Source organism: Gouania willdenowi, chromosome 4 (genome assembly GCF_900634775.1).
Source record: "Gouania willdenowi chromosome 4, fGouWil2.1, whole genome shotgun sequence".
Taxonomy (NCBI): Eukaryota; Metazoa; Chordata; class Actinopteri; order Blenniiformes; family Gobiesocidae; genus Gouania; species Gouania willdenowi.
In genome coordinates this window covers 28,299,902-28,325,736 of record NC_041047.1, presented here as the reverse complement: position 1 = coordinate 28,325,736, position 25,835 = coordinate 28,299,902, and the positions used below count along the sequence as shown (strand labels likewise).

General features: G+C 38.0%; 1 protein-coding gene across 6 annotated transcripts in view; it reads right to left on the bottom strand.

The window, feature by feature from the left end:
• The window catches only part of unc13a (unc-13 homolog A (C. elegans)), a 79,142-nt gene that overhangs the window by 44,466 nt on the left and 8,841 nt on the right, over positions 1-25,835 (bottom strand). For all 6 annotated transcript variants that reach the window (XM_028443922.1, XM_028443925.1, XM_028443923.1 and 3 more), the window contains exons 2-9: positions 13,414-13,443; positions 13,234-13,333; positions 10,677-10,794; positions 8,777-8,900; positions 8,504-8,574; positions 7,235-7,289; positions 4,596-4,625; positions 4,036-4,231 (exon numbers count right to left, since the gene is read on the bottom strand). In XM_028443922.1, coding sequence (XP_028299723.1) covers positions 4,036-4,231; positions 4,596-4,625; positions 7,235-7,289; positions 8,504-8,574; positions 8,777-8,900; positions 10,677-10,794; positions 13,234-13,333; positions 13,414-13,443 — 724 coding nt within the window. The remainder of the gene's footprint in view (positions 1-4,035; positions 4,232-4,595; positions 4,626-7,234; positions 7,290-8,503; positions 8,575-8,776; positions 8,901-10,676; positions 10,795-13,233; positions 13,334-13,413; positions 13,444-25,835) is intronic.

Genomic DNA, 25,835 nt, shown 5'->3' with positions numbered 1-25,835 from the left:
CCTTATGTATAAAACTGGCTCATTGTGTATTAATGGGACTGGAGGGAAAGTTATTAAAAGAACACAACACAGAAAAGCTCATCTGAATGAAATAGCATAACATAGAACACAATATAACGTCATTTATAAACCGAACACAGAGACAGACACGAGCAGGTTGATATATTTCTGTGCAGACGCTCGCTCTAGTGTAAAATGGCCTTACATGAAGTTATTTTGGTGGTGGGAGAGCAGTATAAAAGCAGACAGAGTTATATTATAACCTTTGCCTGTGAGTCAGAGGAGCTCACCAAAGTAAGTATGGTCATGTAAGCACTTGATCACATAATCACCCTATCTAACTCTATTTCCACTGGCCTGACTTCCTGCTGCCTGTCAAGTGGAGAATAAAAGTATATATGTAACACAAACTCCAACTAAACTAGCCATTAGGCGATGTATTCTGATATCACAAGGGGGTATTTTGATGGGGGTTAAATGTCAAAATAAAGGGCCAAAGTCTGTCTTTTAAGTATTTACTCTGGTAAAATCAAACTTTTCTCTCCGAAAACTGTTTTTCATCTGTGCTGGTAGCAGATGGTGTTTTTACCTTTATAAAATCTTTAATCCCCCCCATCAAATCATCAACTTGTTTTGGGTAAATTAATCCAAAGCCCACCTTTGCCTCGCTGTAATAGATAATTAATTGGAGAAAAATGCAATAATGCAGTACATCATAGAGGTGAGACGCAACAAAAACTGCCAGAGGTGAAGCAGCTAGTGTTTCCTGTGACTGATCAAGTATAACAACCCAGTCTCACTCCCAACTCGTCACATATCGATGTCCCGGAAGGACCCTTCACTGTCAGTATTCGACACACGGGGGAACCCCTTTGGCGTTCATTTTCGAGGCAACTTTTCAAAATAAGACTTCAAACCCTAAACCCTAACCATAAGTTAGGGGTACATTTCTCACTAGAACTGTCATAAATACTATTGTAAAGCCACAATCTATCTTGAAAAAAGGCAATCTGCCACAGGCCGATCCTTAGCGTCATATATTGACGCCAAAGAGATATCCCGTGCATCGAATACTGACTGAAAATTCTTACAAAATCCTTCAATTTTCCTCAAATTATGAAATAATATTTCCTGAATTAAATATAAATTGGTCACAAAATCTGGCACGCAAGGCACAAAATCTATCCAGGGCTCTCTGCTTGTCACTCAATCTGTCATTCACTCACCCACACAATCGGCTAAGCCCTGCACACGTTTAGTGAGTCCAATGTTCAACTCAAAGATAATGCAGCAGCTGTAGTATTCCCAGTGGACAAAATACAGAATATACATAAATAGGGCAAGAGCGCATGCATGCAAGCACAGCGAGCGAGGAGGACGGGACAAGTCCACCACTGACGTCACAGCGAGACGGAGTCACAGGCTGGAGCACGAAGAAGAGAAGGAGGAGAAGCTGGAGAGGGGACCACAGAGGCCGAGACCCACCTATCGGACAGTGAGTGCCTACTGTCTAGAGAATACTGACGACTGGTGCGCCGGCTTGACCCTGAGCCTGAGTCGATATCACTGCGCCCGTTGGTAGCGGAGTCTAAACTATCATAGCGTCTGGTAAGAGGAGGAGGGAGGGAGGTGGGAAGGATGGAAGAGTTGGAAGAGGAGCATCAGTAATGCTTAGTGCAAACCTTTGAACGATAGCTCACACCATACACACTTTATGCCGTCTCTATGGAGACAAAGCTACTGCCTCAACAGGAGCCATTGTTTCCTTAGTTCTTTATTACATTTTCACCAAATATTCATCCCAATCAAAGTGACCAATATTTCATTTTTTTCTGGATGGATATGATCAAGTGAATTCAGTTAAAATACGATTTAGCGATTTTGTTTCTTAAATGTTTGAGCAAACATGTAAAACATGAGATACAGTAGAGCTGGGCAATATATCGTGATTCAAGATATATCGAGTTTTCTATCTTGGCAATATAAAAAAATGACAATATTGTCTATATCAAGATATATCTATATTTTTTTTAACTTGTTTTGATTTATACAATAGCGCAGTACAAATCACATCATACAAGTATTTAATATTAGTACAGTCAAACAGTGTCCTTTATCATTATTATATATTCCAAAGATTTTATATCTTATTTTGTAATAAAAAACTCGCTTTAGGAGTCGCTGCTTTCACTACTTCTCAGAACTGAATGAAAAGCACAGTTAGGTGGATTACTGAGTATGTCCTAACACAGACCTTCCCCTAAACAAGTCACACTACAGAACTCACTCACACGTGCTGTCCCTTATAGGAGAAAAAGCTAAAAGTGGCTCATATTGTGCAATCGTTTGTTAATAAATATGCCTGTGTGGCATTTGGAATCTGTAAATTTAACCCAGGATTGTCTTTCTGGTAAGATTGATTTGAATTAAAAATATTGAAATTTATATCGTATATCAAAATTTTGGAAGAAAATATCGAAATATGAGTTTTGGTACATATCGCCCAGCCCTAGAATACAGTGTGTTAAAACAAAACAAAAGAAAAAGTAAACATTAATTGGAAATCATATAAAGCTATGAAGTCTAAAAAATGAATACAAGTGCATCATGGTTGTCTGTAGAGCACCTGTGTCAAACTCAAGGCTCGGGGTCCAAATCCGGCCATTTAAGGCTCCCAATTTGGCCCGCAGGAGAAAGTAATAATGAAAGCGAAAACATGACTTATTGTGCAAATCACCAACTGATTCAGTTGTAGATATCTCAGTACCTCCAAATACACAAATTCAATGAAACTTCACATTTTTCCCAGGGCTCACAGTTTTCCCACGCTTTATATCTCATGATGGCAGTCACTAGTAATTTCAAATTATCGTAAATACTTTCAATTCTTCCAAAATCTTAACATTTTGCTCAAATTATTCACCAAAGTTTCCCCAAATTAAATAAAAATTGGTCACAAAATCAGAGAAATTTAAGATCCTTATTGCACTTATTGCTTGGATATTGTCGGTGTCTTACACACTTTAACATGAAAGTGAAAACAAGGGCAAAAGAATGATAAAATTGCTCGTTTTACCGCCTATACAGTAATCTGGAGCCCACTTGGAATTAAGCTGGTCTGTATTTGGCCAATGAACTAAAATGAGTTTGACATCCAATTCGGCCCGCAGGAGAATGTAAAAATGACAGAGAAAACATGAATTATTACCCAATAATCCAGTTGTAGATCTCAAATTCACCAATTTAATGAAACTCTACAACATCTTTAGGGGCTCGCAAGTTTTCCCTTGTTTATATCACCTGAAGGCAGTCATTTTTAATTGCAAATTGTGTAAAGAAACCTACATTTTTCCATAAATCTTGCAATTTCTTACAAACAATTCCAGAAAATTCCTCTGAATTACAAAAAAATTGGTTACAAAATCAAGAATGTTTGAGGTGAATATCTGGTAAAAAAATAAATAAAATAAAACTATTGCACAATTGTTAAAATTGTTATTTTTTCCCAGCTAAAATCTGCGGCCCACCTGAGATCAAACTGGTCCATATTTGGCCCCTGAACTAAAATGAGTTTGACACCCCTGCTGTAGAGACATCCTATAAACTCAATATCAGAACTTTGTATATTTGCATTTGTGTTGAGTATTTGCACAAATAACCACTCTTAAGATCTACACAGGTGGATGCGCACACACTCGATGTGCACACATGTATTCACACAGTCACGTGGCAAAGAAACCCACAAAGCCTCTCTGCATACACCACCTGTATACAAGAACTTAGCGCCCCAGCATGCTTGTATACACTGAGGCCAGGGGTTTTCTCTAAAGAAAAAAAAGAAGAGTAAAGAGGGATATGTTACCATGCATACCACAGTTAAAAACAAATCTGAAGGGACTGTACGGAGTTATGTACAATAGCTGTCTTGTTGTGAAATCAGAGCAAGGCTTAAACCTTTTTGCACACATAAACACACTGACCCTCTGCCAGTACTAGTCGCTGCAGAAAAACTACTCAGTGCTGCACACGTTTTACCTCATTGCTCGGTGGTCGTAGTCCAGGTCATGCATGTCATCGTTGTAGGGTTGCCTGTAATGATGGTGCCTCATTGGATACTGGTGCATGGATGCATTAGGCTGGGAGGTGGTGTAGAATGGAGGTGGCATGCTGTTACTGGTCTCACTGCGGTAGTCACTGTCCCTGTCATCCACAGCACTGTCCGGGTCCTCATCTATTCACACCAAAACAGCAGGATACAGGAAAGTGTCAGTAAAATAATAAAAACATTTTCATCAAATATTGTGTCTTCATTCTTTCACAATAGGATTTAAGTCTGTTTGTGTTTATACACACACACACACATATATATACATACATATATATATATATATATATATATATATATATATCTTTCTCGTTTCAAACAAAACCTGATTTTACTCTAATTGAAAGTGTATGAGATGAAAATAAATTGCAGCCAGCTCCTAATCCCTGAGGGGAAACAACTCGAAGAGATCATTGCATTCAGTGATGCATGGAGAGTAAATACAGAGAAGCTCCGATCATTAGCGAAAAAACACATGAAAGAAACTCACTTTGCTGATCCCCCCAAAGACTCCAATTACCTGCAAAAAGATAAAGGGTTTTAAAAAGCAAACTAAGTGAAGGCAACACACTAAACACAATGGCCATCTTTCTACATTGGGCTAGTTAACACACATGAACAATTGCTATAATCTACGTCGACAATAATTTCCTATGTTTATTGTCCAGATTCTTTGACAGATTAAGGTGTGTGGATTTCCTTTGTGGCTGCATTATAACAGTGAAGAACTTAAGTGTTATCTTTGATACCGACTTATCCTTTAACTCTAATATTAAGCAAATCTCAAGGATAGCCTGAAAAACGAATCCATGCATTTGTTACATCCAGACTGGATAATTGTAAATCTTTACTGTCAGGATGTCCCAGTTAATCCAGTATGCTGCCGCCAGAGTACTAACAGGTACAAGCAGGAGAGAGCATATTTCTACAGTATTGGCTTCCCTTCAAGGGCTTCCAGTAAACTCTAGAACAGAGTTTAAAATCCTCCTGTTAGCAGACAAAGCTCTACATCACGTGTCAAACTCATGGCCCGAGGGCCAAATCCAGCCCTTTAGAGCATCCAATTCAGCACGCAGGTGAAAGTGAAAATGACAAAGAAAACAAGAATCATTTCATAAATAAAACTCAACAATAATTGCTGGGGCTCACAGTTTTCCCGGTGCTTATATCACATGATTGCACTCATTCTTAATGTTAAACAGTTGAAAAAACTCAAAATTCTTACAAAATATTTTAATTTTCCTGAAATTATGACATAATATTTCCCTAAAGCAAATAGAAATTGGTCACAAAATCTAGGAAATTTAAATAGAAGATCCTGTTATGACTGATATTTATCACTCTTTGCTTGGATATTGTTGGTTTCTGACATATTTTGTATTTTATGTATATGCAGAAGTTCAAATTAAGGCATAATAACATTAAAATTACTTGTTTTTCTGCCTAAAATCTGTAGCCCATTTAAGATTAAACTGCTCCTTATTTTGCCCCGGAACTAAAACTAGCTTGACACCTCTGCTCTACATGATTAAGCTTGAGTATAGACTTTAAAGACCTGTTAGTGCCCTATCATCCAAGCAGAACACTCTGCTCTCAGTCTGCTGGTCTACTGGAAGTTCCAAATGTTTCTAGAAGTAGAACTGGAGGCAGAACGATCGGCTACCAGGCTCTTCGCCTTTGGAACCAGCTCCCAGTCTTAGTACGGGAGGCTGCAACTCTCTCCACCTTTAAGGCTAAACTCAAAACCTAATTATTTGAAAAAGCATATACCGTTTAAAAGTGTTAATCTGATACCATACAGGCAGACCTATCAATAATGTATCATGTTTTTCTGCAGTCTGTGCCTTCTCCTCACCCTTCTCTCTCTCTTTTCTGTTTCAGGTGTCTTGGTGCTAGAGTTGGCGGTTCCTAATCTGTGGTTCTCTAAAGTTCTTTCTGTCTGTCCTGTTCTGTTCTCCTCTTTCTCTGCACTAACCCCAACCACCCCTGAGCCTGGTTCTTCTGGAAGTTTCTTCGAGGTAAAAGAGAGTTGTTCCTCCCCAAGGTCGCTGATGCTTGTTTGTGTGGAATTGTTAGGTTTTTTTCACAACAATTTCATATTTTGTGACGGGTGCTAGAAATGACTTTTATTGTAAATGGTGCTATATAAATAAAGTTGAATTGAATTATAAGCAGAGGTGAAAGTAATGAATTATAGGTACGTTACTGTAATTGAGTTGCTTTTATGGGTACTTGTACTTTTTTGAGTATATTTCTAAATCTGTAATTTTACTTGAACTTAAGTACGTTTTAAAAGAAGTAATTTGTTATATTTTTACACCCAACCGTTACTGAGAACATTATTATTTTTTTATTTCTGTTTCATGGTCTCACATGGGCACATTGACCATAATCCATATGTTATTAGTTGTGCCATTTCTGATCAACACCCAGCTACTTTTTTGGGCTCAGGTCATGGTTTCCACCTATTATGTTGTTACCCACATGGAACATTTGGCCTGGCACTGATTTAGAGTTCATAAATGTATCAATACTTAGAGCCCGATACATTTTTTTAAATTTCTAATTAAATGAATTGGTGTACTGTCATTTAAGAAAAAATTCTACATTTTGACAAACCTTTTATTTATATAGAGGTCTATGTGGAAAATAAATTAAGATCCAATTGTGCAAGATTTGGTCTCTTCCTTTTTAAGTTTATACATGAGATGTTTACTGTACACAAAAGAACCATAGATTTATTACCAAAAATAAACATGGGGGGGGGTGAAAATAACTAGTAACTTTTACTTTGAGTACCATTTAATTAGCTACTTTTTACTTGTACTTGAGTATTTTATGTATGACTTACTTGTACTTCTACTTGAGTAGAATATATATAAGTACTCTTTACACCTCTGATGATAAGGATAAAGCAAATGGCCTTGACTGTTGTAGGTCTCTATGGGAGAAGCACACATAGTGGCTACTTTTATCTTTGATCAAACATCATGAAGGAAATGGCAAAAGCATTTGTCTACTACACTCCAGATACTGAGCCAGACAGCCAGACTGACGGACGGACAGACAGGCAGGCAGACAGACTCGTCCCGTTCTCAGTGGATGAAAGGAATGAAGTAAGGCACTCACAGCACTGAGACGATGGTGGATGGAGGGGTCGCTCCTGTTCTTCCTGATAGGCATACTGAAAAAAAAACAACAGTTTATAATATGTGATCAGACATTCAATAATATGGAGGGTGAGGGAAGGCAGCAAAAATAGACAAACTTTGATAACACTTGACTTTAAGTTTTATACATAAACACTGACATTACGCTGTCATTATTATAACATGACACCTGTCATTAGCATGAATAAGGTGATATGTAGGCTGTCATAAGTGTCGTTTGTTACCCTAACCCCTAACCCCACTAGATCCCTCCACCTAACCCAAAAATGCCAACATAGCTCCAAAGGTGTCATAATTTTAAGGCAGACATACACTGTGCGATTTTTGGCACATTTTGAGCCTACTTTTGACTCGTGCGACTATTTTGTGGGATCGTGCGAGTCTCTGCTAGATTGTGTGCCGTGCATCGTGTAGTATACATGGGGTCACGAGAAGCACTTAACACCCCACGACCAGCTCCCGATCAGCAATCGTAGGTCATAAAGATTTCAAACATGTTTAAAATCCAGTCGCTCCTCGTGAGCTCCACGTGACGGTATTGCACAGTTGAAGCAGTGCCACGGACCGGCTTACTGTAAACGCTCACACTGCACATGCGCGAACACCGTAGGACCGCTATAAAATTGATGGACTGTACTGCCCACATCTGTCCAGCCAGCTCCTGGTCAATCACGTCGCCGTCTTTTCTTTTTAAAGCTCTTTTTGCTGAGATTTGCGAGCGTCTCCCCACTTCCGGGTCTTTCTTCTTCGTCTGTTTTAATGGCAATGCTTCAGTGTTCTTCTTCTTCTTCTTCTAATTTGTACGTTGCATTTCCGGAAACAAGACCCCAACGTGTTGTGTATGAACATACAGTGTGAGCAGTCAGATCGTGTCAGAGTGTCGGACCGTACAATGTGAGAACATGCATCGCGAGCTGCGCACATTCGGGCTCTACACCTGAGTTGCACAGTTTGAGCTGGAGCTGAGTACCACTATTGAAAAAATCGCACAGTGTATCCCAGCCTTTAGCGAATGACACTTAATGACAGGTTTAATGACACCTTATCATGCTAATGACAGAACATGACAGCGTAATGTCAGCCTTATGTATAACACTTCAGGTAAAGTGTTAGCCAAACTTCTGAGTATCTGGGTGGAAATGTACAATTTACACGTGGTCTAAAAAGAATGATTAAAGGTGAAAATACTGAATAGACAAAGTGAAGAGTCACTCAAAGATGCGCTCACATCTTGATCTCTCATAGCATTGAGTTGCTCAAGTTTCTTGGCCCAGTATTTAGCCTCCTCCTCTGGAATGTCTGCAGTGAACACAAAAAAAGACAATATTAAGTTGACAGGGTGGGGAATAAACTTTATAACAAAATCCTTCTAATCTATAACCAGTCACAGTTCTGGTGGATGTTATCTGCAGTCAGTGTTATGGTTTGTAGCACTGAAAGTGTTATCAGTAGTACAGTTCGTACCGACGATGCATTTCCAAGTAACAATTTAAGAGCAAACCTAATGGCAGTTCAAAGCGCGTATCGAGCAGCAGCCTGTGAAAGGTCGGGTCTTTGGTTCCACAGATCTCGTTCTCAGCCATGATCACGTTGGAGTCCAGTGTCAGCCACTGACCTGGACCCTCCTGTAAAGCACGGGTTTAAAAAAGAAGGACGGGGATCAATTTTGCCAAATGGAAATGACAAAGAACTGCAGTTGAAAGGTAACAACCATAAACAATAAATATCTTTCACTTTTTGTCACAAACAAAAAAGATAATAAAGAAAATATTCTGGTTTATTCTTTTCAATACTTTTGTTACAAACAACCATAAATTATAAAAAAAACTATACATTCTGGTTTATTTTTTAATTACTTTTGCAACAAACGAACATAAACGATAAAAAAGAAAATATTCTGGTTTATTTTTTCCATTAATTTTGTTACAAATGACCATAAATGATAATATATATGTATATATATATATATATATATATATATATATATATATATATATATATATATATATATATATATATTCTGGTTTATTTTTTTAATTACTTTTGCAACAAACAAACATAAACGATAAAAAAGCAAATATTCTGGTTTATTTGTCCATTACTTTTTGTTACAAATGAACATAAATGATAAAAAAGAAAATATTCTGGTTTATTTTTTCCATTACTTTTGTTCCAAATAAACGATAAGAAATATGTATGTATATTCACTGTATATGTTTGTATAGTATTCTTACATAATGAAAAACCAAATGTGAAGTTTAAAATGTTACTTTGTGAAGGAGGGCTAGGCACCCATAAGTTCCTTCTCCTTTTGAGTACTTTCTCTTTTGAATACGTGTTATGTATTGTACATAAAATGTGTTTTTTTATGTTGCTCAAATAGATAAATAAACAACAACAACACGACACGACACAAATACATATAACACATATCGGATCATTAAAAAGCCTCATGCTATGTAATTCACACTCCTCCGTTAAATGAAGAACACACACCAACACTCTACCCAGGGTAGGGGTCAATTACATTTTTCATCTTCAATTATCCATGTTCAATTATGATTACGGTGACCAGAATTTCTTTCCAATTACAATTATAATTTCTCCCCTGAAAGTCAATTCCAAATATGTTCTCAATTACTAAAGTTTAATTACAATTTAACTAACTCTTATTCATATAGCGTTGTGATGACTGTGTGTGCTTTTGTATGTGTGTGGTGTCGTTTTAACATTTTTACATTTACATTTTAGTGCATTGATTATAACATCTCATGTAAAAGCCCAAATAGGGACAAGAGTTGGAATATCAGTTACATTCACAGTATTGTTACTAGGTAAAATTGTATCATCCCTATTATTATTATTATTATTATTATTATTATTATTATTATTATTATTATTATTATTATTATTATTTTATTTATTTATTTATTTTCTCTAACTCTAACCCACTAACCCTTGCCACCTGTAAGAGTGTGAAGATTCACTGACAGGTAATGGGAAAACTTGATATGAAACAAATTTTAATTATTGACAACATATGTGTAAGCCATGGAACTGTTTTGTGTTTAATTAAATTTGTAAATTATATGTTTTATAGAATCTCCATGGTAACTATCTGAACTCAATTACAATTCAATTACGGTTGCACAGGCAACAGATTATTAAAACTTCAATTACAATTATAATTATGCCATAACTGAAATTAACTATCAATTATGCAATTACAATTATAATTGATGCAACTTTGGAACGACTAGTTTTAATTGCAGCAAGAGATTGTAAATGCTGATTCAGCAACTTGTATGGCTTTGAGTAATCTCATCTATGTTGACATTAAGCAGTATCTATAGGGTCTATTTAGACTGTAGGTCTGAGCCAAGATAAGAAAGGATTCATACTTCGTTGGACTGACGTATGTCGCACAGAGGCATCCATAAGGTGCCCACCATGGTGTCCCATATCAGCCCTTTGTTCCACACCTCCACTGTGAGGCCAAGATCCAGACGGTTTATTTCACTGTGTGGGACAAAGGAAATAAATTAAAAGAGAAGAGAAAACAAGACGCAGCAAAGCAAAGTATAAATTCAAGCACAACATCATTTCTTTAGGAGTTATATCTGGTGATAAATGTGCACCACAACATATTCCGTTGAGGGATGGATGTTTTTATACAATGGAAAGGGAAAACTCTGATCTTTGCACATTTATACACAGTGCAATATATCTATAACAATAACTGACAATTTTGGGACTTTTAGGAAAAAAAAACAGCTTTCTTTGCTGATCATTAGGGATAGGCAAAAAATCGATTTAATCAATTTATCAAATTTGTAGATAAAAACAATTTTTATTTTGCAAATTCAAGTTTTGTTTTTTTCCCCACCACAGTTTTTTCAGACTTTTTTGCGTTCTGTCCTTGTGGGGTTACCGTAGCACGATGTGAGCCAGCCCCCTCTTTGTTTACATGTGTTTGCCCTTTGAGTAGACTATATGTGTTCCACAGGCATGTTTAATGTTTTATTTGTACTATACTGAGATGCTAAGGGAAGAGTTTATTATTTTTTTAATTGTAATGTTATATGTTATATAATATGTAGTTATCTGATTTCTAAATCAGAAAATTGAAGCTACTGTGAAGTTGCTGTTGCACTTTTGCTTAAACCTGGGTTAAAGCTTGAAATTATTGAATGACAGAGCCTCGTTTGTTCTATGCATTTTAACTCTTGAGGACAATCACAGCAATAAAGATGCACTTTTGACAATATATCGGATGTCTGCTGTAATTTTTAAGTGCATTGAAAAAAATGTTTTTTAAGGCAAAATCGCCTAGCCCTATTAATCATGATATTTTTTGCCCTATTCTTCAATCCAAATAATGTGGATTTACATTATAGCATATATACTCTTATAAAGTACCACTTTTTTATTTTGCGGTCTAGGAATCAAAAATCAACACTCTCTATTGGTAATGATAGATCTGCATTACAGTGTCATTTTAGAAGTCATTAATATCTACCAAATTAAAATATTTAACACCCAATCCTAGGGAGGTATCATTGCTTTCATAATCATAACTTCCCTCCCATTAATCCCGTTGCCATCTCAACACAGCCTACGACACAGGAACAATCTGAAGCCCATCGTAAGCAGCTTCATTTAAACCATTCTGAATCTCTTAGCATTAGGTCTTTCTCTTTTTGGAGTTTATCCTGATTTTTCATTATAAATCTGTCATATATCTTAATTTTTTCTTATAGATTATTTATCTATCTATTTGTTTGTTTATTTGTTTGCATGTGTATCTCTAGCTGTATTTTTTGGTTCTCTTTGTTTCTTGTAAAGAAAAGCATTGAAATGGTGAGTACTTTTTGACCTATGACTTTTACAAGTTAGCACACCTTCTCTAGACCAGGGGTTCTCAACCTTAGGGTCGAGAGACACTGGGAGGGGGTCACCAGATGCCTTCAAGAAAGTAAGAATATTTCCTGAACAATTTGAGGCCATTTTTGCTTATTTTTTACAGCTTTTTTTTTGCTCCTTTTAATGTATTTTTGCGACATTACTACCAATTCTGCCACTTCTCCATAAAATGTCAATACCTTTTCTGCACATTTTTTCCACTTTCAAGACATTTTCGGCAAACCCTTTCCACCACTTTTCCCATTTTTGTCACTTTTAATTTCTTTTCACCATATTTCACGCTTATTTTCATGCTTATTTTTAACCACATTCACAATTTGTCATGACCATTATTTGCCAGTTTAAACTAATAGTTCTGTCTTTTTTCTGCCACTTTTAAGCCAATATTGACAATTTGAACCCCTTTAACCACTTTTTATGTCTGTTTTTGGCCACTCTAATTTGTAGCTTTTAATCAATTTCTGTGGTTTTTAAAATCCCATTTCACCAACTTTTCTATATTTGTTCATTTTCAACCCATCTTAATTTTGATTAAAACTAAGATTTACATCTTTAAGATGACTATAAACTATTGTGCAAATAATAATAAACTAATAAGTGGATATTATTCATATAAATAAATGAATAAATGTGGTTGTCACAGATTCATAGAACAATGGACAATCATTTTACTGACTTTATGGATGGACCCCAAAAATATCACACCTTTATTCCCCCTTATAGATGGCCCTGTCTCCACATGACTGTTCTTCAATGTTCCTGTCTGTGTTCAACCACCTTTAAGTACAGTGGGGGGTCCCAGCTATCTGGCACTGTTATTTTGGGGGTTGCGAGCTGAAAAGGTTGAGAACCACTGCTGTAGACGTTCAACTAAAAGTCTGAGATTTTTAATCCTGTTGTCTTCGGCCAAGATCAATAGGTCAGATAATAGGAGGCAAATAGAGGCCGGTTGGATCAATGATGTGGTGGTAAAGGTTGGGACAGAAGGCTTGGATGAACAAACACGCTGTGTGAGAGAGAACATGAAGCACTCACAACATGAAGTCCTGCTCCCAGCACGGCTGACTGCCGCGCACAGCGATCGTTGTGCTCTTAACATTCTGCACTTTTAATGTCACGTATGTGTTGAATTTCTCTGCAAAAAGAGATTCAAAAAAATGCATCACTCGTGTTTTCAATCTAATTACTTGTAGCAAATTGCTGGGCACAACTCACCTTGGGGTCCATCAAGCTTTCCTTTTTTCACTGCAAAACAAAAACATGAGCAAAACAAAGAATGAGTTGAACAGTTTTTCGGTGGGTTCACACAAGCTCTTCATGAGGCCTAGCTTTACAGTGTGACAGACTGCTATGTCCCTGCAGCTGTGCAGCTGTGCACATGTGGTTTGCTGGTGATTGACAGCAGTGTGGCATTTCACAAAGGGAGACGGGAGGTCTCCAGTCCTCAGCTGGGGACTTCTCTGTGCTTTGGGCAGAGTGGTGACTATTAATGGAAGACTGCATTTCTAAAGCAGTACTTTAAAGAACCGTTGCCACGGCCAAAAGTGACACAAGAAAAGAGATTGAGAACACCACAAGCTGCAGTGCCCCCCCCCCCCCTTTTATTGATGCATGCCTGAGTTTTTTGTTTTTGGGGGGGTTGTCTTTATGTGAAGGGACAATGCTTAAGACATTAAACTCATAAAAGACAGGTGTTTTACACCAGATTATAGCTAAACTGCTAGTTTCCATCAGTAGTCCCTGGTTTCATGTATAAAACATACAATAACATGCAATCAATAACAATAGTAAAATAGCACAAGAACAATCAATTAAGAACACTCAGAATATGCACTCTCACTGACACTGACCCACGCATCTAGTGGATGCATGACTGGGCAGCAGGTACCAGTATGCTTTTTTAAAAACCACAATGACGTCAACAGCCCAGACATGATGAATTCACTCATGATCCCTGCTGATCCAGCAACTCTACACTCAGCAGTAGAGGAATTATATTCACTTTATTTGACTCTGGTACCTAATCCCTGCGGATTTCCTTTTTTTATAGTTAAAAAAAAGTTGAAAGGGAAAATGCTATTATTAAGAATAAATCTAGTCCGACCTTAGCTAATGGTAAATTGGTGTCTTTATGCTATCAATGGTAGTTATTCTGTAGGTCTGTTAGTCATAACTCTGCCATCTGAACGATGATGGGCTCGTGGCGAGCGTCAGGACACAGGCCAATGTGCCATTTGCTGTGAACAGGTGGATATGAAGTTTTGGAAGATGTGATTTAAAGTGTGAAAGTTACAGGCTAAAATGCATTTGCACCCATTATAGCGCCACCTAGTGGTGCACTTTTTGGTATGGGTGATCTGTGTGCTCTTCTATAGTTACCCTGTAAATTTCACAGCCCTCATCATATTACTTCAGCTGAAATAAAGGTTTGTTTATTTATATGTTATGTAGTAATAAGTCACGCCCACTTTGACCAATCGCGATTAACTTCAAGTTACGGTCCCAGGAGTGACCCAAGGTTATACCCACCAAATTTGGGAAAAATCGGTTGTGCCATTTAGGAGATATAATTTTATCATAATTGCAGTGCCCCCTAGAGGCCTAAGTTATTCAAATTTGGCTCATACCCCCACAGTCTCATGGCAAACAAGGATCTCAGAATTGGTGGTGTTAGCAAATATTTTGACCAAGCAATGCAACAGCTTGCGATTTAATAGCTCGCTAGAAAAGTTTACTCGTTAATATTTTGCGCATATTTTGCCCGAACAAAATTTTTTGCTGATCTGTAGAACATGTCCAAGTGAAAACTCTGCGTGCCAAGTTTCATGCTGATTAGACAAAACCCCAAAGAGGAATTTGAAAAAGTAGGTTTGTGATATGTAGTGACTTACAAAGACCAATGTGCTGTGGGAGTGGGCGTGGCCTATGTCAAAAGATGCAACTTTATGTAGGGGACATGTGGATATAAAGTTTTTAAAGATGTGAATTAAATTGTGAAAGTTAAAGGCCAAAATGTTTTTGCAATTATAGCGCCACCTAGTGGCGCAATTTTTGGTATGGTAGGTCTGTGTGGTCTTCTATATCTACCCCATAAATTTCACTGCCCTCAACATAATAATTCAGCAGAAATAAATGTTTGTTTATTTATGTGTTATGATGTAATAAGCCACGCCCACTTTGACCAATCGCGAATAACTTTGAGATATCGCCTCAGGAGGGACCGAAGATCATACCCTCCAAATTTGGTAACAATTGGTCTTTCCATTGAAGTGATATAAATATTCGTTATTTGTAGCGCCCCCTAGTGGTCTACATCATTCAAAATTGGCACATTTCCTCACAGTCACATGCCAACTGTGGATTTCAGATTTGTTGTTGTTAGCATTCATTTTGACCGAGATATGCGCCAGTTTGCATTTTTATAGCTAGCTAGAAAACTTTACTCATTAAAAATTTGCGCATAATTTACCCAAACAAACTCATAGGGTTAATTGGAGATTACGTCCAACTGAAGACTCTACGTGCCAAGTTTCACACTGATTGGACAAAACCCCAAGGAGGAGTTCGAAAAAGTAGGTTTTCAAGTTTTTGCGATTTTGCTCCGAGAAAAGTTTAGGCGGAAATGGGCGTGGCCTAGCCTAGGTGATTCAATGCTATTCAAGGAATCTGTCGATACAAAGGTTTTAAATTTGCAATAAACGGTGTGGGAGATATTGGCCAAAACGCGTTGACCTTTGTTATAGCGCCACCTGCTGGCGGACATATGTGAATTTTTGCGTCCAAGGTACAAGGGGTTGTCTGGACCCAACCCCCAAGGGGCACCGCCCTACCTTGCACGGTTTAGCCTGCAGCACCACTTTTACCGGGGGAAACATAATAATAATATATATATTAATAATAATAAAAATCTTTGCGATTACAATAGGGTTCCTAGCACCGCTGGTCCTAGGAACCCCCTGGCCCGCAGGCTTGGCCCCCTAATAATAATAATAATCCTTATGATTACAATAGGTTTCCTAGCACCGCTGGTCCGAGGAACCGCGTATGCTTACATACAAATTGTTTTTCCATCAGCCTTAGCCGATGACCAATACAGACTGGCAATTTTCTTGAGCCGATATTTGGAGTCGATACTACTTTTGCTCCCTCAATTTACATCATAAAAATTTCACAATGATAATAACAAATGGTACAATTTTTAAAAAAGGAACATTTATTGAAATTAACAAAGGTGAGGTAGAACGACAAGTAAAAAATATTTAACAACTATTAAAAACAGGTGATGTAGAACAAGAATAAGTCAAAAATATTTATGCTCTCTGTAATTAATGCGGATCGGCGAACGCAGCAGCCACGGGACCGGCCAAAATCAGTTAAAAGTTAGGCTTTTTAAAACTGATGCACCCCTGCAAACATAGTAACATTTAGTGGCAGTAGCTGAAACTAAACTTTATAATATAGTTATTTAAAGGTGCAGTCTGCAACTCATGTAAAAGTGACTTTTTTGTCATATTTGCTAAATGTAAGGACAGTTTTACATGAAACTAGTAGTTTGCGTGAAAAAAACAGACTCATCCCCCCTGCTGCTCCTGCAGCCTTTGGCAGATTGACAGAATGCACCGTGACCGAGAAAAAATGGGCGGTCTGACAGCTGTAGCTCACAGTCATCGCCCCATTCCCGGAGCTGTAGCGCCGTCTTTTTTTACAGTGTATAGTCTGGAGGAGATGAAAGATGGAATTAGCGACCTTTCAACTTGAAAGGTAATTACTGCTGCTTGATTTACATTATGTTTGATTTGTAATTGTTACACTAGAACTCTGTGGTTCATGTGCGCACAGCAGCCTCCGTGTGGCTGCTGTAAGTGACACTGTTGCTGCTGCTGCTGTTGCTGAGGTGTGTGCACATAGAGAGAGAGAGAGAAGCGCTGCAGTAATATGCTTTTAACAGAGCATGTTATATTACTGTGATGTTGCTGTCTGGCTAATGTTAGCTTGTTAGCTCCTCTGAGGGAGGGACTTTGGAAAGTTTGGAACAGCGGGGAAGGAGGGGGAGAGAGGGATCTGAGAGTCACAGACTGCACCTTTAAAGAGCATGACCTGCAGCTCACCTATGTGAGAAATGTCCTGGTTACCATTTTTGGTAGGGATTAAAGTATCTGCTGATCCAGATTTTTCCCTGATGTGATTTCCCCCCTCATTATAAATACACAAACTATTACAAAAATCAAACATTGCAAGCATAGACTGTAAATAAAATGGACGCGACATCCTACCGAGGAAGTGAAGCTATTTTTTTTTAGCGCTCCCCCTACTGACTGGTTGCGGTATAGGTAATAAACCCCGTCTCCTCAATGTTAACGGATGGGATTTTGTTGAAATCGTAAAGATAAAATACTCATCACATAATTTTTTTCCAAACCTAAACTCTGCTGTGATCATTAGTTATTATCAGCCTACATTGTGTTCAAGTGCTCATTTTTCTGTGAAGTCTGTTTTTAAATAAGTTATTTGAGGTTGAAAAATGGGATTTGACGTCATATATGACAAAGATTGACAGCCGCGGGTCTTGCGTATCTCTCTTTGTGAATAGCATAAGTAGTTACATCGTGAAGGAAAGCCGAGACTCCATTAAACTTTTCCGTTCAGTTTTTGTTTTTTTTGAGCTACTAGTACTAGTACAAACCTCTATGATCTGATCATCTGAACAAGACGTTGGCAGAATTTCCAGCGGGAAAGATACTTATGTTTTTGGCGTAGCTGGGCAGCGTTAGTCATCAGGGCAGTACACTAAATGGGCCTACAGATCTGAGAAATTGAATGACAAACTGTCAAAGCTTTTCTTAAACTTTTGATTAAAATGTTAATCACAAATAATCTAAGGTATGATAACGGGTGGGCAGAGCATATAATGGCACCAAATGTAGAAAAGAGAATAAAACCAGTGTTTTTCAACCGCGGTGATACTGAATGTCCAAAAATGATTAATTCAACCTCCTTCTCTTTAATCCTTTATGCCTTTTTTTCTCCTCCAGTGAGTGAATTTGTTCTTTTGAAGTTGAAAAGTTTGTTGCTGCAGCATTACAGTCTTTTTTCTGTTGCTTTGTTGAACCCACTCTACTCTGCTACATGTTCAGTTTTAGGATCACTTATTAGCTTAGTGGAAATTAATGACGCTCCAATGTACAACCTTTGGAAAGCTTAGTAGTACAGATATGTCTAATGTCTGTCAGGATGTTTTCTTTTTCAACTTAGGAAAGAAAAAAGCCACACGGCAGATGTCCTGCATGAAAAGCTACTAGCGCAGGTCTGTTTTTACTCCCTTCTGGCATCATGCAGACAGATGAAATTTACAACAGCTGAAATCTTGCTGGAAATCGATGCGGACATCGATCCGATGCAATATCAGCTTCAATCATACATAACGTTATTACATATTTTGTTGTGTGGAATGTTAGAAAAAGCTTGATATTACTCAAACAAAGAACAATACCATTAACCAATGGGTTACATACATTTTAACCTTAATCAATTCAATAAATAAAAGATTAATGGAGAGATGCTGGAGCGGAGTCTGGAATGGACCACTTGTATCGTAGTGCTTTTATCGGATATTTTAGATGCAGGCCAATATAATCTGATAAAGTGATTTTTTGTGTGGATATCAGACCAATATCCATTTTTATTGTCGGATAGGGGCACGTTTATTGAAGATGCCACGTGGTGAAAAATATAAAAAAAAAGATTTATCACAATTTTTACATTGACGTCTATGAATTGATTCTTAAATTTCCAAAAATCAATTATTTTATTGCATTTTGAAAATTGTAATACACAACCAAGCGAGTCCTCCTTCGGCCGCCTTTAATACGGAATTTAATAACAAGACATAGCTGTTAACTCTCTGTCATAACAAGACACGTATCAGACTCAGGGGTGTTGCGGGGACCTGCACCCCGGATGCTCATGCTTAATTCACAAGCACGCCCACAGCGAGTCAGTCAAGCCTTTGGAGCAGGTCGTGAGACGCGTTGCTGGGCGGGGGAGGCCAACGTACCAGGGGGAAGCATACCCGGGAGACCCAAGGCCGTCTGGAGGTTAGGGTGGGTAGACTGTTGTGAAGTATTCCTATTTAATGTTTCTTTAAGACATTATCAATAGCCTTACATTATTAAATAGCCTTATGTAATGACATTGCTAATATTTAACCTTACATGTTATAAGTAAGTGTGCACTTAATTTTAATGTTGTTCTGTTTAAGTTTTTCATTTTGAGTTAAGCAAAAGACAAGGCTGTTAAATTAAAATACCTTAAAGTTTTGCATGTTAACATTTAGTTTGATGTTAATTAATAGAACAAGTTTTCTAAATTGCTTGCATAAGTGTAAAACATGTTCTTAATGTACTCCATCTTAAATAACATTATTTATTCTTTTTTTTTCATTTAAGGCTATGGGTTTAAAGGTGCAGTCCGCAACTCTCAGATCCCTCTCTTCTCTTGCTCTGCCTCCAAACTTTCCAAAGTCCCTCCCTCAGAGGAGCGAACAAGCAAACGTTAGTCTGACAGCAACATCACAGTAATATAGCATGCTCTCTTAAAGGGGACATATCATGGTTTTAAATCCTTCCTTTTTACATATAAATCATACAGTTGTGGTCTATATAAAGTGGAACTGCAATGCTTGGGTCTGAATTCCTCATTATTATAGCTCCACAGGCCCCTTTTCTACCCCTTTTCTGATGTGCTTCTGAGAGCAACTCGTTTTGGTGCGGTCTCTTTAAATGCAAATGAGACACTCCATACCCCGCCCCCTCTTCAGGTGACACTCGGTTCAACTCCACCCTGCTCGGCCATTTTTGTAGTTTGATAGAAGAGATGCGGCTATGTAGCGGCGCATAAACTTTTTATTCAGAGGTTATTTACACAATGTCAACAAAGGAAGACTTGTTCATCCAGCCTTACATGTTCCAGCCAGAGTCTGACCCAGCGGAGCGAGATGAAATTGAAGATGATGAACCTGCAGAACCCTAACAAGTGAGCTAACACAAGCACCGAGCTAACGCTAGCTCCAAGCTAATGTCACGAAATGCATTTTAATACAGTCTTTTCAAAGACAAAAACAGCAAAATGAAATGACTAATGAAAACTTTAGACTTAAATTAAATCACGTAGGCCATATCATCAAGGATCTAAAACGAGCACACAGCGCTAACATATGAAGTCTGAAGACGGTGCAACTGCTAATTCTAACAAAACAATGACAGGGTCGTCATCACACTTTTTAGCATTATTTACAGCTTACCGAAGTGCTCTGTTCGTCGTCTCCAAAGATAGAAGGAATTGAACCCTCAATCAGACAAAGTCTTTGGTAAATCCTTCTTTATACTGGTGGAGATTGCAGAAGCAGTCATAATTGAAGTGCTTCGCGCACACAAAAATGACCTTACCCACAGATGTGGGTACATTTCCGTGAAAAATAAAACTCAACCACGCACTTCAGAAAGGTTCTGATGCTGGGAGACGGTGTAATGAAGCGTGTGGGTTACTACATCCAACAACCGAACATTTTGACTTATCCTCTCGTAACTTCGGCATCCTTGAGCTTGGACTACAAAATAAAAAGCGAGAAATAAAAATGGCGGATTGCTCGAAGTGTTGGACCTGGAGTTGATGTACTAATTTTGCAGTTCCGCTGCAAATACTGTGATGTAATAGTTCAAAAAACATAATAGAGAATAGAAAAATCGCAACAGATTGAAAAATATGAGCAAAACAGAATATAAAGATATCTACGGAGCACCTGAAGAGACTTATTTGATTTTTTCTGTACTTCTAAGCACTCTAAATATACAACAAAATGCATTTAAGGGCTAAAAAAGTGGATTTAGCATGATATGTCCCCTTTAAATCATATTACTGCAGCGCTTCTCTCTCTCTGTATGCCACACCTCAACAACAGCAACAACACAGTGTCACTTACAGCAGCTCAAACGGAAGCTGCTGCACACACACAAACAACACACGCACCACAGAGTTCTAGTGTAACAATTACAAATCAAATATAATGTAAATCAAGCAACATTAATTACCTTGCAATCCCAAAAGTCACTAATTCTATCTTCTACTCCTCCAGACCATACACTGTAAAAAAGACGGTACAGCCGAAGGGAAAGGGGCGGGGCCTGTAAGCAACAGCTGTCAGACAGCCCATCAAACATAATCCTAGCTCTGATTGGTTCTTTTTGCTCGGTCGCGGTGCATTCTGGTAATCTGCCAAAGGCTTCAGGAGCAGCAGGGGGACTCAATGAGCCTGTTTTTTTTTTCACACAAACTACTAGTTTGATGTAAAGCTGTCCTTACACAGTAACAGCTTTAGCAAATAAGACAAATAGTCACTTTAATAAGAATTGCAGACTGCACCTTTAAATGGTAAATTGGTATGTTTTACTGGTATATAACTTGCAAAATAGTCTGAATCATCTAAATGAAAAATCGTGACATTTTTTCCATATCGCCCATCCCTAAACTGACCATTTAATATTGTCAGTGTATAGCCCTCTAATTACCCTTTTTCAACATCAGAAGAATGTGTCTGTGTCTTCATCTTCAGCCTTGCTGGACAGTGTTTTAACTTTTTGACAATTAGAAAAAGACTAATATTTTTGATCTTGCTTATACACTTAGTAAACATTGTGCACACCCCTAGCGGCGCCTCAAGGAAGAAGCTATGTTTCATGCCAAGAAGGAGAAGGGATGAGATAACGACTGCTGGATAAATGAGATCTATGATGGAGGCAATAGGTGGTCATCCTTTGGCCCTGCTGGTTGGACCACAGCTGTGCTATCGATGAGTACCTAGTTTTCTGGATTAATATTCTGTTTGTTGAAAGTCTGTCATTAAACGATTAATTGATTCACAATCCCATAGTAGGGATGGGTGGTGGGTACAATAAAAGCTACAGAACGCTCCAGTTCAGTTTAAGTATCCATGAAAAGCTTTTACCCTGCTGTCCCGTGACCACAGAAAGTTCCAAAGCATCTGCACCTTTGTTCTATTGAGAATAAAAGCAATGAGTTAATACAATTTGGGTGTTTATTCACAAGAGTGGACATTTTTTAAACAGCAAAAGACTACATGCCCTTTGGAGCATCCAATTCGGCCCACAAGAGAAAATAAAAATGACAGAGAAAACATGAATCATTGTGTAAATGAAACTCAACAATATTTCCAGGGGCTTACATTTTTCCCGGTGCTTATATGGCATGTTTGCAGTAGCTTTTAATGTTAAACCGATAAAAATAACTTCAACATTCTTTCAAAATCCTTCAGTTTTTCTCAAATGATGACATATTTCGTTTAGTTAAATAGAAATTGAAGTGAAGTTTAAAGTGAAGACCCTGTTAGGACTGATATCTGTCACTTATTGCTTGAATATTGTCAGTTTCTTACATATTTAGCTTTTTATGTACGTATACGTAGATGTGCAAACTAGGGCACAATAATGTTGAAATTACTTGTTTTCCTGCATAAAATCTGTGGCCCACTTGAGATCAAACTGCTCCGTATTTGGCCCCTGAACTGAAATAAGTTTGACACCCCTGCACTATACAACATTGAAGGTGCTGTGAGGTGTTACTTCAAAGAGAAATCAACTAAGGTTGATTTCCCTTATTTTGGGGGATAGGTGATCAGCTGATCCTTGCATATGAAACCGATCTTTTCCGCCGATCTTTTTTACCTCCACAGAGGTGTTAAAGTCCGTCATAAAGTCAGTCACTGTCCTCTTCTACTGTGAGGTGATTGACAGACCCATCCATCAGCTCATGTTTGAATGCACGGGCTGCGCATGCCTCTGCTTCCCGTAATGAAAACAACAACAATACCAGGAGCATGGTTAGCTTAGCGCAGGGGTGGCCAATCCTGGTCCTCAAGAGCCACTATCCAGCATGTTTTATATGTTTCCCTCTTCCAACACACCTGATTCAAATGATTAACTCATCATCAAGCTCTGCAGAAGCCTGATAACGATCCTGGTCATTTCAATCAGGTGTGTTGGAAGAGGGAAACATCTAAAACATGCTGGATAGTGGCTCTTGAAGACCAGGATTGGCCATCCCTGGCTTAGCATGTTGGCAGTTCAACAGTATTACACAAAAAAAGAGAGCAAAGTATCGCAATTTGTAATTCCTGTAACGCGGAAATAAGTCGTAGTGCAGCTGTTAACAAAACGCTACCTCATTCACCTTTTTGGGAAACGTATCAATAGCTCTGGGCCAAGTGGTTTAAGGCACCTGACTCAAGAATTCTTCCTTCCGCTGCCGTGGGTTCGAATCCAGCTTTTGACATATATGTTTTAATTTTAACATATTTATCACGGCAAATTCCATCTTTGAAAATACATATACGAAAAAAATAAACATTTTAGAGTATTTCCTGAGTTAGGGTTAAGGTTAGGGTCAGGGTTAGGGATAAAATAAAAGGGTAGTTAAAAATAAAATAAATATGAGCTAAAATAAAACTGACGAAACTTTAAGTCACGTGGTGCAGCTATCACGTCACCTAAACTGGCCAATGAGGGGCAGTCTATTCATACGTTTCAGTACCAATAGCTACGGCCTTTAAGAAACCACCACACTGCTCAGTATGCAGCATCGCAAATTACAACAAAGTCCTCTAAATGCGCTTATCAAAATATAAAATTCAACGTGATCCACATGAACAAGCATTTAGCGACAGTGGGGAGAAACAGCTCCCTTTTAACAGGAAGAAATCTTCAGCAGAACCAGGTTCAGAGGTGGCAGCCATGCATCTGCCTCAACTGGTTGGGACTGGACACCTGTTGGACATGTTTATTGAGTTCTTAAATGTGAAAATTAAAAGACTAAAGGAAGTGATATAATATTTATATTTGAGATAACTACCTCATGCAGTTAAAACAACACATTTGTATTGTTTCACAGGTATTGTTGAATGTTTTACAATTAAATAATATTGGAATATTCAAGGTGTATGTTGTCAGTTATAAAACAAAAAACAGGATCGGTGCACCCCTAAAGTCAACAGAAGTCTGACATATATTAAATGGAAGATCAATAGTCAGCAATATTTGAAATTGGAATCAATAATCTCTTTATTATTTGGTTTGTGATTGAATCAAGACTTCAGTTACCGGAATCAAATTGAATCAGCAAAATGGGCCGAATAACTACCCCTAGCAAATACCTGATTCCATACAGTCGATCCGATGAGGTTATCTCTATCAGGGTTGGGGTCAATTACATTTTTCAGTTACAATTACATTTTCAATTACCCAAGTTCAATTACAAAACAGATGCCAGCAATTTTTCCAATTACAATTAAATTACACTTATTTGTTATCTTTAGAAATTCAATTACAATTATCACAATTACTGAGCCTGAAATAAACAACCGAATAAACCTTAACCTTCTTCTTGTGTTAGCATTCTGTTAGCATCTCTTATGATAACGGGTATTAAATCAGCTGTAAAATACACTAAAAACAAATATCTATCATCCAATAATCATTTCTTTCCTATCTATTGGCTACCTTGTGAGGCTTCCTAATCAATGAAAATATAGGTTTTAATATTTTTTTTAAATGGTAAGATGTGGAAAAGCTTGATAGGAAACATATTTTAATAATTGTTAACCACATATGTGTAGAACTCAACATGGTTTTGCGTTACATTATAATTGGCAATTTTTATAGAATTTGAATGGCAATGACAATTACAAAGTCAATTATCTGGACTCAATTACAATTTAATTACAAATACAACAGCAACAGATGCATAATTGTAAATACTTATCAATTACGCAATTACAATTATAATTGACCCCAACCCTGATCTCTATTGTAGATCCAGCTACGTAAATACGGGAATAAACTCTGCCTGTTGAGACTCAGCTTGCTAACTCTGTTTAGTGAGTGACAATGAGAGAGAAATACATCTTGAGTCATCATCATCTTAGTTAGTGGTAGCAGAGCAGCCATGATAATCACTGTGGACAAATTGGCTGCTAAAAATAGCCCCACAGCATTTCCCTGGGATGTGCTTATCACTTCAATATCGCTGTGATTCCACCAGGCAGGTACTGTACCACACTCAGTGGTGAATGGAGGCATGTGGGGCTTAGCCGTCTTCAAAGTGAAGCCCTCTTCCAGATACTCTTGGTGCTAACTTGGCAGTTACACCAGAGGCGCTTAGAAAAGTTCATTCATAACAAAGCCCTGAAGAAATGCAAATTATTGGTTTGCTTTAAAATAGGCAGAAAGTGACAGCTGTCCCCTTCCCAACCCTCGCATCTCCTTCAGCGAGTCTCTCTATCCGTCTCTCAGTCACTCACTCCCACAAGCTTCCCCTGCCATGTGGTGAGTATGCACGTGCACTCCCCTTCCATCTCTTGCTCTTGTGCTCCATTAATCTCTGTGTGGAGCCGGATGCAGGCAGAGTGAGCAGCATCACCAATTCTAAAAATAACTACTCTAGTGTGACGGGGGGGGTGGGGGGGTGGGGGGAGAGAGAAAAGGGAAGGGGTATGTGTGAGCAACTTGCTCACAGGCAAAAAAAAAAAAAAAAGCCGCAGAAAATGTCATGTCTTCTTGAAACCGTGTCAC